Source organism: Catharus ustulatus, chromosome 7, assembly GCF_009819885.2.
Source record: "Catharus ustulatus isolate bCatUst1 chromosome 7, bCatUst1.pri.v2, whole genome shotgun sequence".
NCBI lineage: Eukaryota > Metazoa > Chordata > Aves > Passeriformes > Turdidae > Catharus > Catharus ustulatus.
Window position 1 is genome coordinate 21738562 of NC_046227.1, and position 12827 is coordinate 21751388.

The 12827-nt window shown below is 34.3% G+C and overlaps 1 protein-coding gene across 3 annotated transcripts in view; it reads left to right on the forward strand.

Moving 5' to 3' along the window:
• Positions 1-12827, forward strand: part of LOC116998716 (fibroblast activation protein alpha) — a 38087-nt gene that overhangs the window by 14525 nt on the left and 10735 nt on the right. For all 3 annotated transcript variants that reach the window (XM_033064730.2, XM_033064731.2, XM_033064733.2), the window contains 9 exons: positions 2099-2143; positions 3818-3922; positions 4008-4078; positions 4699-4752; positions 5084-5208; positions 6421-6468; positions 9002-9100; positions 9819-9888; positions 10747-10941. In XM_033064730.2, the coding sequence (XP_032920621.1) occupies positions 2099-2143; positions 3818-3922; positions 4008-4078; positions 4699-4752; positions 5084-5208; positions 6421-6468; positions 9002-9100; positions 9819-9888; positions 10747-10941 (812 nt within the window). The remainder of the gene's footprint in view (positions 1-2098; positions 2144-3817; positions 3923-4007; positions 4079-4698; positions 4753-5083; positions 5209-6420; positions 6469-9001; positions 9101-9818; positions 9889-10746; positions 10942-12827) is intronic.

Genomic DNA, 12827 nt, shown 5'->3' on the forward strand with positions numbered 1-12827 from the left:
AGTACTGGTGCTTTTGGCTTGTCTTGTTCTTAGGGTTCATGGTACAGAACACCTATAAAAACTAACATTAGATGAAACGTTGAAATATTGGGAAATAAAAGGCAAGAATATTTATAAAAGCATTCTGTATAAATTATAAATTCAGAGTTTATTGACACAGCCTTTTCAAGCTGAAAATAATTATTACTCCTCTTTAACATGAAAATTGTGGCAAATTTAAAGGGAATTTAAGGTTCTGTTATTTCAAAAACATTGTTACTGAAGTAGTATTCCTCAGAGAAATATTGTAATTTATTAGAAAAAAAACATTTTTAATGCAACGTTTGCTATATTTCATAAATAATTGTTCCACTTTATAGGTACTTTAACACTGAATCTCTACCTTGCCTCCAAGTAAGCTGTATTTTAATAATAATTTATTTTAATGGAAAGAAAAAAAATATAAGGTTTCTAGGATTCTACCACAATCCACTGAAGTACTTGAACACTGGCTTAACTTTTAGCACATAACCAGTTTTATTTACTTCAGTAGATCTGTTTATGTGTTTAAAATTAAGCATGTGCTTAATAGCTTTGCTGGAACCAGACCAGACCAGACCAGACCAATTAACATCTTTCAGGACAGTGTTCATGATCCTTGTTTAATTGCATTTCTCCATGAAACCTTATTTATGGAGTCACTACTGACATTTCTATAATTCTATATTTATACAGTGATACAATGCTTTTATCACATTAAAGTTTGCACAAATGGCCAATCGAAGGAGTGTGAACAGATGGGACTGCTGCATTAGCTCTATTTGCCATCAGAAAGTATATCTCTGAACATTTCCTTTGGCAAAAATCGTTCTCTTGTTGAATTCAGATTGCATTCAGTCTCTAATGTACAATAAATGTGCTATGTTTTATGTATTTGAAAATAACAAAATATAATCTACAAGATGTTCCTAAAGTGTAGATGCATCAGAAATGTTCACATCCTCAGCTCTTGCTCATGTGACTAGACCACAGAAACCAATATGAGCAGTGGAACTATTCATATGAGTAAAGGGTAGGCATGTCATTGTGAAATTGGGACTACTCAAATGAGAGAATTTAAATATATCCCTAATGTGCTATGTCATCAAGATCTGAGTCTTAATTTTAAAAAAGGAAAATAATGTTAGGATGCAGATATAAAACAACAAATCCCATTTTTATTATCTTAAAAATAAATAAAATCCATCTTTTCTGTTAGTAGCTCTGCGAAGTACTTGCAAAGTACTAAATGGTCTTCTAAGGGACAAGGACCCTGCATAGTTTCCTCAAGTCACTTTGTGGGGATTAAATTAAAAGGGAAAACATGTGATTTTAAATAGTAATGAGATTATGTTGAGGATAAGAAATACAAAAGATATTCCTTAGAAAGCAAATTTGTTAAATATATTTCAGACTGTGAAGAAATACTGTCTTGAATGAACAGTATAAAGAAAAATTTGCAAGATAAAAAAATAAATACATTGCTTGAATGCAGAATTTTAAAATATATCACTAGAAACTTTACAAGCAAAACGTAAGTACAAATGTAAAAGCACCTTTAGCTACATCATGCATCAAGACTGTTTCCAAATCAACTTTAAGAACAAGGAGTTAAGATCTTCTGAATTTATATTCATAGTCTCAGGGTGCCTAGTAGTCACATCATTCAGTGCTCTAAATCGACACCACAACTCTGAAATCAAATATAAACCACCTGAAAATCTAAACCAAATTTTTGGTATTAATATTCCTGATATTATTTTACTTGGATTTTTGCCCAAAAATTAATGAGATTAATTGGTTGTTCATTCTTGTTTTCAGTGAAAAAGTTGCATAATTGGTTTGAATTTTATTTAGGTCTGATGACAGCTGTTAAAAACAATAGTTTAATTAATGTAATGACCTTAATACAGCAATATTATTTACTCAGACAACCTCCAACTCCCTGAACCTTCATAGCAAATATTCTAAAATTCTTAGAAATTTCAATTTTACAGGCAGCTACTGATTTATTTGAAGATTTTGAATCTCCATAAACTCAATCTTTTTTTAAGAGTGTACATTTGCTTTTGTTTTTCAGAATCAACAGCACATAGAAGAGAGTCAAACAGGATGGGCAGGCGGAGTAGGTGTTCTTCTTGAACTCTATTTTAATTCTGTTGAAAGCTGCAGCTTCCTGCATCTTCTCATCAGTGTTTTGAAACATGAAGCACACTTCTGGGACACACAGCACTACTGCTTAGACTTGTTGCACTGTAGGACTGAGACTTTTAATGCTGTGCCACATGTGGTATCTGGCTACCTGCTTTCTAAATTTAAAAACCTATTTCTGTCCTGACCAACTGACTAGACAGGAAAGTTGGTCGAGACAGAAATTAATGAAGGGAGGAAAGTAATGAAAAGAGGTAGATTTATAGTTAAGTGCAATCCTTAAAAGCATTGTGGAGTCTAAGAATAGGTGCAAAATTCCTGTGGTGATACTAGGGCAAGGGATAAAATGGGCTGTCACAGTATCTTAAGAATGAAACCTGTCAACTCAGAACAGTTTTAGTGCCAGGTGCTGCAGCTAAGGGGGAACTTTCAAGGTAAGATACCCCACTTAGAATGGCAGGTGATACTTCTCTGGAGTTACCTCTTAGCAAAAGATGTTTTCTCTGCCCAGTAACCCTAGACAACCATATACCTTTGGAAACTTGCAGTAAAAACAAACCCACAAGGAAACTGTAAGAGCATGAGATCAGTATTTACAGTCATGTAGTCCCACAGTGAGTATGTAGTGTTGCCTGTATTTACTTTCAGACTGGGGAAATTAACAGAATCAACATGTTAACATCACACTACCTGAATATACCACAGTGGACTGAACAATGAGCTTCAATTTTCAGTGCACTGTCCCTTAAGAGATGTTTTAATGTGAAGGTCATATATTTACAAGAATTACTTATTTTACTTTTACTTTTTTTTTTTTTTTTTACTCTTCATTTGAGGTTCTGATGACAGATTTTTATTAGAGCTTAAGAATCTGTACACATGCATAAATCCCAGCTTTTGCATTTATGGGCTTTCTAGTATTAGGAATCACAGATACAGTCTCCAGGAGAATTCAACTTGTGGTCACAAGTCCCAGTTGAGCTTGAGTTAATATTATTCAAAAGTTGTATTCACTCAGGAATGTTTGACTATGTTTGAAATGCTTGCAGGTTGTTCCTATGTCTCCATGTTTTGAAAACAAAACTTACAGTTGCAGTAATTAAACTTTGAATGACAATTTTAGTAAAAGAAGTGATTGTTTGAAAGGAAGTAAAAGTTGAATGATCTTACCTGGAATAATCTGTTCTTTAAAATTAGTGAAATAGTTTGGGAAACTTCAGATATCCATTTCTTTGATTCTATGCTTGTTCAGTGAAAGAGCCAAGCTTTGAAGTCCACAGAGTATTCAGTCTGGCACTATTCATGAACATTAGCTTTATTCAAAATATTTTATTTGTTAAAATAATTTCTACCTGTTTTTTAAATAACTAAAGGAAGGTCATTCAGAATATACAAATTATTTCACTTACAAATAGACAACTCTCATTTGTAGTGTTCTTGAGGTATCTATATTTAAGAAATCACAAATGACTGAAATTGTAACATGATCACAGGGGGGTTGAATATCACAGGTACAAACTTGTGCAAAGTAGTTTGTCCCATTGGAACTGATGAAATAGTCTTGTTACTTTTAGTATGTGCAATATAATCTTCTAAACAACTTGGACAGTCTTATGTCTCACCTACTGTTTTTCTTTCATTGTTTCAGTTCTTTGTTTCTGCACCATATTTTACATCAGACAGCAGTTCATACTACAAAATTTTTAGTGACAAAAATGGTTATAAGCATATTCATTACATCAATGGCTCTGTGGTAAGTCAAGCAAAGTGTTCTACATTTATCTAGTGTCCTGAAATAATTCTACAATATTCAGTAACTTAAATGTTTCACTACACAGGAGAATGCAATCCAAGTTACAAGTGGAGAATGGGAGGCAATATACATTTTCAGAGTAACAAATGATGCAATGTAAGTGTCATGATGAAAAAAGGTTGTGAGTGTTGTCAGTAAAGCAACACTTAATCATTTGAACACTGTTTGTTAACTCATTACAACTCATTATAATTCGGTGTAATTTGTTTTTTATCTGAATGCATCCACAACAAATTTGTATGCTAAGGCACTGCATAGGGTTGTAAACACGATTTACTTATGAGAGATTCTTTGCAAATTGCCCTCAATTTTCTATTTATTTTTATCACTCATCTTAGAGAGGCTTATTTAAAAACATTTAATTTGGTCATGTGGTTAACCCTCACACAATTTGCAGTTACTTGTCTTTTTATGGTCTCTCATTCAGCTTACTGTATAGATAGAAACTGCTTACTTAATTGGGGAGATTAGCTCATGAGAATTAAGATGGAACTCCTATTTTTTATGGCTTATGTGTCACCTAATCATAGTCTGAGTGAAGATTTATTAAGATGAAAGGTATATAAGCTTTACTATATATAAGCTTTACTATTATTCTATCGCATGCAGAATTCTCAAAAAGTCTAAATTAACTTCCAAGACAGCTTTTCATCTTGATGCTTGTTCATAGGTCATCACTTTATGGATTATTTATTAACATGTAAATGAATTTGCAGTTTCTATTCAAGCAATGAATTTGAAGGCTATCCAGGACGAAGGAATATTTACAAGTAAGTGTTATCAACATTATCTTAATGATAGTAGGTTAATAGAAGATGTCTCTGGATTTGTCAGTAAAACAACTTAGTTTCAAGATGTTTAATGTGTAATTTCACAAGCTATTTTAACTAAATCTTAACCTCAGATTCTGTCTAACAATTGAGGAGAAATGACATCTAACATTTAAATACCCTCTTGGAGAAAAGTTGATAAAATGGTAAAGTATTTATTTTTTAATTAACTGTTTTGAAAGTACAGGGTGTGCATTGAAGAATATGAAACAGACACATGTAAAGTTAATTTTAGCAAAATAACAATTACTTTATTTTATTTTTCTCTTAGAATCAGCATTGGAAGTAAACCTATGAGAAAACAATGCATTACTTGCAATTTAAGGAAAGAGAGATGTCAGTATTATACAGCAAAATTCAGTGAACATTCTAAGTATTATGCCTTGATCTGTTATGGTATGTATGGCATGGGAGCAAACTTATAATCAGCTATTCTTTAAAATTTATAGCACTGTAGTTAATACTGATTACCCCAAATAATTTTTGTATGACTCACAGAAATTTCACAATAACCAGGAAAGATTTCCAGAAAGATACTTCCCATGTTCAAAAGTTTTGTGAAGATGTTTCAGTAAATACAGATATATTCAGAAATATTTTACTTTTTCAACAAAATCTTAGGATTTTGAGAATTATAAACAAGTTTTTGAATGTCTTTCATGTCACAAAACAGATGTTAATCCAGCTCATGAGAGCCATGCTTTTTCTTGCAGCAGCCAGAGCAGAATTTAGAAGCATACTCTTTACCAACTTATGTGATCAAAGTTAGCTGTGAGAAACTGCTTTATGTATTTCCCAATTGAAAATATTAAGACCTGTGTCAGCAATAAACATTGGCTGTTTAACACTTGAGAACATTTTTAATAACTGATCTAAGGAAAATTCAGTTCAAGATCATTGAATATGATCATTGAATCTGCTTGCAAGACACAAGTATTAAATGAAGTCAGCTCCTTTGTAATAAATTAGGCAATTTCAGTGATCTGAGGTTTCATCCACTTCCGAACTCAAAAAAAACATGACATTGCAATCTAAAAAAAGAGGAAAATGATCCAAGGTTTTCCTTTTGTGTACTTCTTATAAAGTTTACTGTTCTTGTGATTCTGCACTGACTGATCAGCTGAAAAGTTCCTTAGAACTTCTGTTGAGCAGAGAACCAAATGTAGCAAATAACAACACCTTTCAATCATTCTTGCACAAAATAGTCAGTAAGGTCGTCACCATGTGAAAGGCACTCACCTTCACAAATACGATGTGACATGTTCTCAGAAGAATGTTTCACATTGTTAGTTCTGCATTCACCTTACGTAATCACATCTCAGGTATTAACTAGATGTCACTTCACCTCTAGGGAGGAAGCGTCAGTAGATTTAAAGTTGCTTCTATTATGTTTGCTAAGCAATGCCTGTGTATATACAAGTCTTTGTACACACATTACCTTATGTATTGCAGCAGGGACTAGTGAGTTATACAGCAGAAAATATTCAGATATGTGCATCAACTTTGTGCTCTTTAGCTCCTGTCAGTTATCAATGCTAATTAATACACACTGCATCACCAAATTCCAGCTTCAAACTGTAAACTGACTTTTTATCATTCTTACAACAGGTCCTGGGATTCCCATTTCTACCCTTTTTGAGAACCGTGGTGACAGAGGTACTGCAAGTATCCTGCCTATTTCTGAGCAATTGTTACCTTTACCTCTAATCCAGATCAAGTTCTTCTAATACAATATTTAGGATTGTGATCAAGAAGCCTTTCATCTTGTTTGGTATTAAAATAGTGTCTTTCTAGATTTGTTCATTAGTAAAATCCAACATGAATGAACACACTGATGCATTTATCTCAATTCCTGAGTCCAATACTTTTGTAGCATCCTGCTCGTTTTTCCTGTTTACAGACTGTAGATGAAATTAACATGGGCAACTCTTTATCTATCAAATTTTGATTCAAACTATGTAGAAAACATTATTGTGATTTCCAGAATATTCCTTTTCACATTTGGATGAACACAAGACTTTCTTTTTAATGAGGCAACACTACCTTATACAAAAGACAATAGTGTACTATTTAGAGTTTAAAGTTTGACCTATTGTACTGTACTAATTAGAGTTTGGATCAATGACTCCAACCATCAGTAGAGATGTCAGAGAAGAGCAGAACCTCTTTCAGATGATCAGTTCAAATAACTGCTTCAGACAAGATGAAATTATTGATACAAAGTGTGATCTTCAGCAAGAAATATCCAGAGCCCTTATTCTTTAAGTAGCCTGTTAGTGAAGACTGTTTGCAGCCAAGCAAAGCAGGAACTTTCTAAGTATGAAAATATTAATTATTCTGCAGTGAATCTTCTCTCTCTGGCCCTTGCTTTTTTCCCTAAGTGTTCTCCAACTTTAAGCCCTCAGTTCCTGGAATGTTATGAAAACTGGCATGGTTCTGCATAAACTTCAGTGATTTAGCGTTCCCTTCCTTCCCCTAATCAGTGGGAATGATTTAAAGGTTTAAATACAGTGCGTGCATGGAATTTTTTTTATATGTTTAATCCATTGTTATAACTCTGTTTTTCCTGATTCACTGTTACCTTTCATATAAAGGGCCCCTACTATCTTATCAAACTATGCATTGCTTGAAATGCAGCTAAGTGCCCAAGCGCACTTATGTGTTTCTCAACCTCTCTGCAGCAGACAGCAATTTCCTGTAATGGATTTTCACCACTGGTTCCATCATGCCTCCCTCTTCTGTGCTGTTATTCCCAGGAATAAAAACAAATTCAGGCTTCTCTCTGACTTCTTCATTACCTTTTTTGAATTAATTTTCCTTCAGTTCCTTGCTTTCATAATCTCTTCTGTGGTGCAAAACTATTTTTAGTAAATCCATTTTCATTGCAGTTGGCAGCATTTTGAAACTATATCACCCATGAATTTTAGTAGGAGACAGTCAAATTGACAAAGATCAGTTTGGAAGTTCCTTCCAGGATGCCTACAATTCAGTTGTGGTAATGGGGAGGTTTCAGGAATTTTGATGGAAAGGATGGAAAAGGGTTCAACTCAGTTTGCATGAGCATCCAAAGGCAGAATGATCTTTCAGCCATAAAAAACCCACTTGAATCTGCAAAACTTGTCAAGAGTACTTTGAAAGAACAAGTTCTAGTATTATACTTCTGGCATGTCCTAAGCACTACCTAGCTCAATATATATTGAGAGAAGAATACTTCTACTTTTTTGAACATTTCCAGAAACAAGGAGGAGGGAAAGGTAAAGGAAAAAAGAAAAATTTCCTGCAATTTTAAAAGGTTCTTTCATTCTGAAAGTGAAGCTGAAAGTCACAGATTTCCATTATATTTCCAATACTCTTTATCCCTCACTACTCATGGGAAAAGTTATAAATAAGACCCAATGGATTCATAATATACAGTTGTGCAGTGTGTCCTGTAAGTTAATTAAATTTTAAACAATAGTTTTAAATTATGTTACTTTATATTTGGTTTAAAGCAAGTAAAACAATAAATGTTAGTACTGTAATAAATGTTAGTACTGTTAACACTTTAAAAATAAAAAAAATTTACAAAAGGTTTACTAAGTGAGCAGTAATATGGACAGTGAGATAGTAAGTCTGGTGTATTTTTATAGGAGCATATCACACGAGGTGAAGTGAAGCTTTGCCATAACCCCTTGGGAAATGCAGGAAATTTCCTGCATTACCCAGAAACAATCTATTCCTTGAGGACTGTGTGTTTGACCACACTGCCCAAGGGTCTCAGAAATTAAACTGATGTTAGTCTGATAAGCAAGAGAGGAGATACAGGACTGTGTTTTGCACAATGCCATGAATTTTGCATTTCTAGCTCCCCCATTTTACAAAACTGGTATGAGGGATCTGCAGGAGAAAGCTGTTCCTTCTTAACATGCGAGACTCTAACACTCAGAGACAACATGTGAAATGATTTGCATTGCAAAATGTACATCCTATAAAAATCTAACGAGTATTTGTGCACTGCAATACCAGTGCTTTTCTTTCATTTAGCTACGTGATCAAGCCCAATTAGAAGTGTCTGAGTGGATTTCATTACTCTGCTTGTAAAATTCACAGATTTCCATTCTGTTCTAATAACACAAAGTAAAGGAATCTTAATTACTGAAGAGAAATTAACAATAAATCAGTTAATAATTCTGGCATTTCTTTTCCTTAGAGCTCAGAGTATTGGAAGACAATTGGGAATTGCAGTCTGCTTTGCAAGAGATCAGACTGCCAAAAGAAGAAATTAATAAACTTGAAGTGGATGGTATAAGTAAGAAATACGTGCCTTTATTGTACTTTTTATTCTTACCATTTTAATATTTTGCCTTAATTTTGTTATAGTAAATATTGTCTTTCTATCAAACAAAGTTGTTAGCCTGTCAGCTTGGGAAGAAGAGGCCTAGTTCTGCCCTGTCCAATACCAGTTAATTTGTCTATGCCTCAGAGTATCTCTCAGTAAAATAGTAGTTAAAATGCATTTGTTTCACAACACAAGTTTTAAAAAAATCTTTAATACTTTTGGTAAAGAGTTTAAATATTGTGTAAAAGTAATATAATATGGTGGTAATAAAATGGGAAATGTAAACTGCTGTTATGTCTTATGCATTATATTTACTTGCTTGCAGTGTTCTTTGCAGTAGTGACTTACCAATAGTATCCCACGGTAATAAATCAGTGTAAAGTTTCCAAAACTAATATCTGATAATCTTAAAACAGTTATGCTTTTCTAGGCACCTGGAAAAACTAAGAACCTAGACTTTTGTGAAGTAATAATTTAATGCATAACTAAATTAAAGTAAATGTGTGTTTCTTCAAAGCTGTTCTTCAACAACTGAATATAAACAGTTCATTGCATTGTGTGATTCACAGTTCGTGCGCTGTGTGCTATGTGCTGATTCATGTTCATACCCGGTTACACCAGACTCTGGATTATGCCTAGAGGAATTGTTTCAACCATTAAGAATCGAATTTTAATTTGTTTTTTCTAGCTTTGTGGTACAAAATGCTTCTACCTCCACAGTTCGATAGATCCAAGAAGTACCCTCTGCTTATTCAGGTGTATGTAACTCTTACTTTCTTTGAATGTTTTTTTTATTTTGGTTAGAAAATGCACTTTTTCCAATTTAACAAAACCTGGGACATTTGCAACATTTTATAAAGCAAAAGTAAAACTACTTAGTTCTGTGTCATTTCTTGTGGTTTTTTCAATATATTTCTGGAATAGAAATAGAGATCAATAAGGATGTTAATCTAATCTTACCATGGTAAGGATTACTTTCTCAAAGGAAAAGAAAGGCTAAAATCACGTGGGCTACTCTTTGCTCTGTAGCTGCTTCTGTTCATCATGAGACTGTCTGAAAGTACTGATTTCAGCTTTGCTAATATGAAAAACTGCAAGAGCCTTGCTTGGCTATGTGGGGTGTGTTCTGCCCACAGCTCCTTACTGAAACAAATAAGGTCTGGGAATAGCCAAAAAGTGGAAGGAACTGTATTTCTTTTGTTTTCTAACTGCATGTGGGAATCAAATGCATAGAAAATCAGAAAAATGCCAAAAACAGCTGTTACACCTAAGGAATTTGGAGATAGCAAAGAATTGAATCTTTGAGGGTGGTTCTTTCCTCAAGGATTCCCCTTAAGACAAGCAGCTGATACTGCACCACTTAGTCTAAGGTGAAACTAATTATTTGCCTTAGGAATAAGACCTAAATGATTAAAATGGATTTTAGAGAGCAAAATCTCATAACTACATTAAAATAGTAGTAGAACTGTTTGTTTACTGAGCTCTGTGAACCACAGTCATTCAGCAATATACATGTGGAGAAAATGTTACCAGTACTAGTAGCTATAGTCCAGTGTCCAATAACCATTTATAAATTTGTAAGTATGAGTTGAAAATGTGTAAATTTTCATCCTCAGGTATGGAGGACCTTGCAGTCAGAATGTAAAGGAAACCTTTGGCATTAGCTGGATAACCTATCTTGCAAGCAAAGAGGGAATTATTGTTGCTCTGGTGGATGGCAGAGGGACAGCTTATCAAGGTGACAAGATTTTGCATGCAGTATATCGAAGACTTGGAGTCTATGAAGTTGAGGACCAAATCTCAGCAGTTAAGTAAGTAGATTATCTCCCTGTATAGCTGTTGTATTTGTTTACCTGTGTGTTGTATACCAAGAAGTTTTAAGGTGAAAGAAATATTGAATTCTCAACCTTTCTTCTGAAGACCTGAAGTCTCCAGGTATAAGACAAAAACACTTGCAAAAATAAAATATTAGTGTTTGCTTGATGTTAGTGAGGTTTCGTCTGGTATGTTGAAGTCCACATTTGGACCTCATGACTTGCATTGCATGAGAGAATCATAAGAGGATTCAGTCCTAAGTCTAAAGAAATACAATTGTCAGTGGTGAGAGGTAAACAAAATACCCATTTTTCTGAAGTTATTTCCTATAGGGTAAGCCTGCTTCAGTGACCAGAGAGATTAGCCAGAGATCCCAGGGATTTACCTCACTGATTAGCTAAAGGTCAAGTGAGAAGTTTGTATGGAAACTGAATCTGACACAAAATTCAACAGGTCAATGAGTCACAAACTTGTATTCTGTGCTGTTGTAGGATAGTTAAGAACAACAGAAAAGTATCTGAGGGTCCCTGATAAGTGTTCCCCAACAGCTGCTCCTGTGCATGAAAACTTAAAAGTGTTCCAAGGGAAACCGATTCCCTATGCAGAGATTTTGGGAGGAAGTGAAAGCTGAGGATTTCAAAGAAAGGTTATTTTGTTAATTTTACAGATGCAGTAGCACTGCTAAAGCGAGCATTTGAAGAAGTGTTAGATTGAACCCCACAGAGATGACTGCAGGGCAGGAATTTAGCCTAGCCTTTAGTGTGAAATTTGGCCCATCAGAGTATGGATAGATTTCCAGGTGCAACAGTGAACACCCTATTTCCTCCAGAACTCGACTAAGATACTCGAGTATCTTAGCTGGAAATTGGATGTAGCAACCCAGGTTTTCACAGCTTTCTCTGCTTGTTTGAGATACTGCCTGTATTTACAAGTATGTGGGAGGAGTATATCTGTTCCTTCCTCTTTCTGCTTTGTGATAATTCATTCCCTCCTCAATGTTATAAATATAAATGCACCATTATCCTTTTCAGTGACAAATGAAACAGAATACCTGTATATCATGTCAAGTTTTTCTATTATTCTATTATTTTGTTTTCTATCTTGAAACTTTTAGAAGTGGCATACTTCAAAATATCACAAGAATGCTTCTATATTTTTCTGAATAGTCACTCAGACGTAGAATATCAGAGGGAACCTAAACTGATTCTGCAGTTGCAAAATCTGCTGAGACAGGCCATGAAAAAATGACCTCACACTTCACACTTCCCAGTTTTCTGTCAGCACCTAGACTAAATTTTTATTCAGTTAAATGTAGTGCATTCCATCTTCCTGATCTAACACATGGATTAAGATGCGTGATTTTTAGAGAGCTTCTATACTCCAGTGAGAAGTTCTTGGAGGGCTTTTACTGTAGGTGGAGCCCCCAGGATTAAGACAGTAATATAACAAAGCTGAGTAATTTTTTGGCTTTTCTAACTCTATCCCACCCAGATACTATCCTGCATTTTGGGGGTTGTCAATCACTTGGGCTTGTTCTAGTAAGTAAGGCAACTATGTGTCCTGATGTGTATCTGCACCCATTGTGTTTATCTGTCACTCTCTACCCTTTGTGGTCTTCTGCCTCATCCTCTTTTCTTTGCTGTTGTTAATACATCTTTAAAAATACAGTCTCCACACTGTGATACAAGATATTTCTAGGAGACCTAATATTTATGATTCTCTTTGACCTGTTTGACCCTTGAGAGCATAAGAAGTTTTGCACCTTTTATACATTTCAAGGTTATTACCTACTTGGAGCATTAGTAGATTATTCCTTCATTATTATTTTTTATTAAAGTAGCCATAAGAGCTTTTTGCTTTTCAGGCACATAAAAAAAAAAGC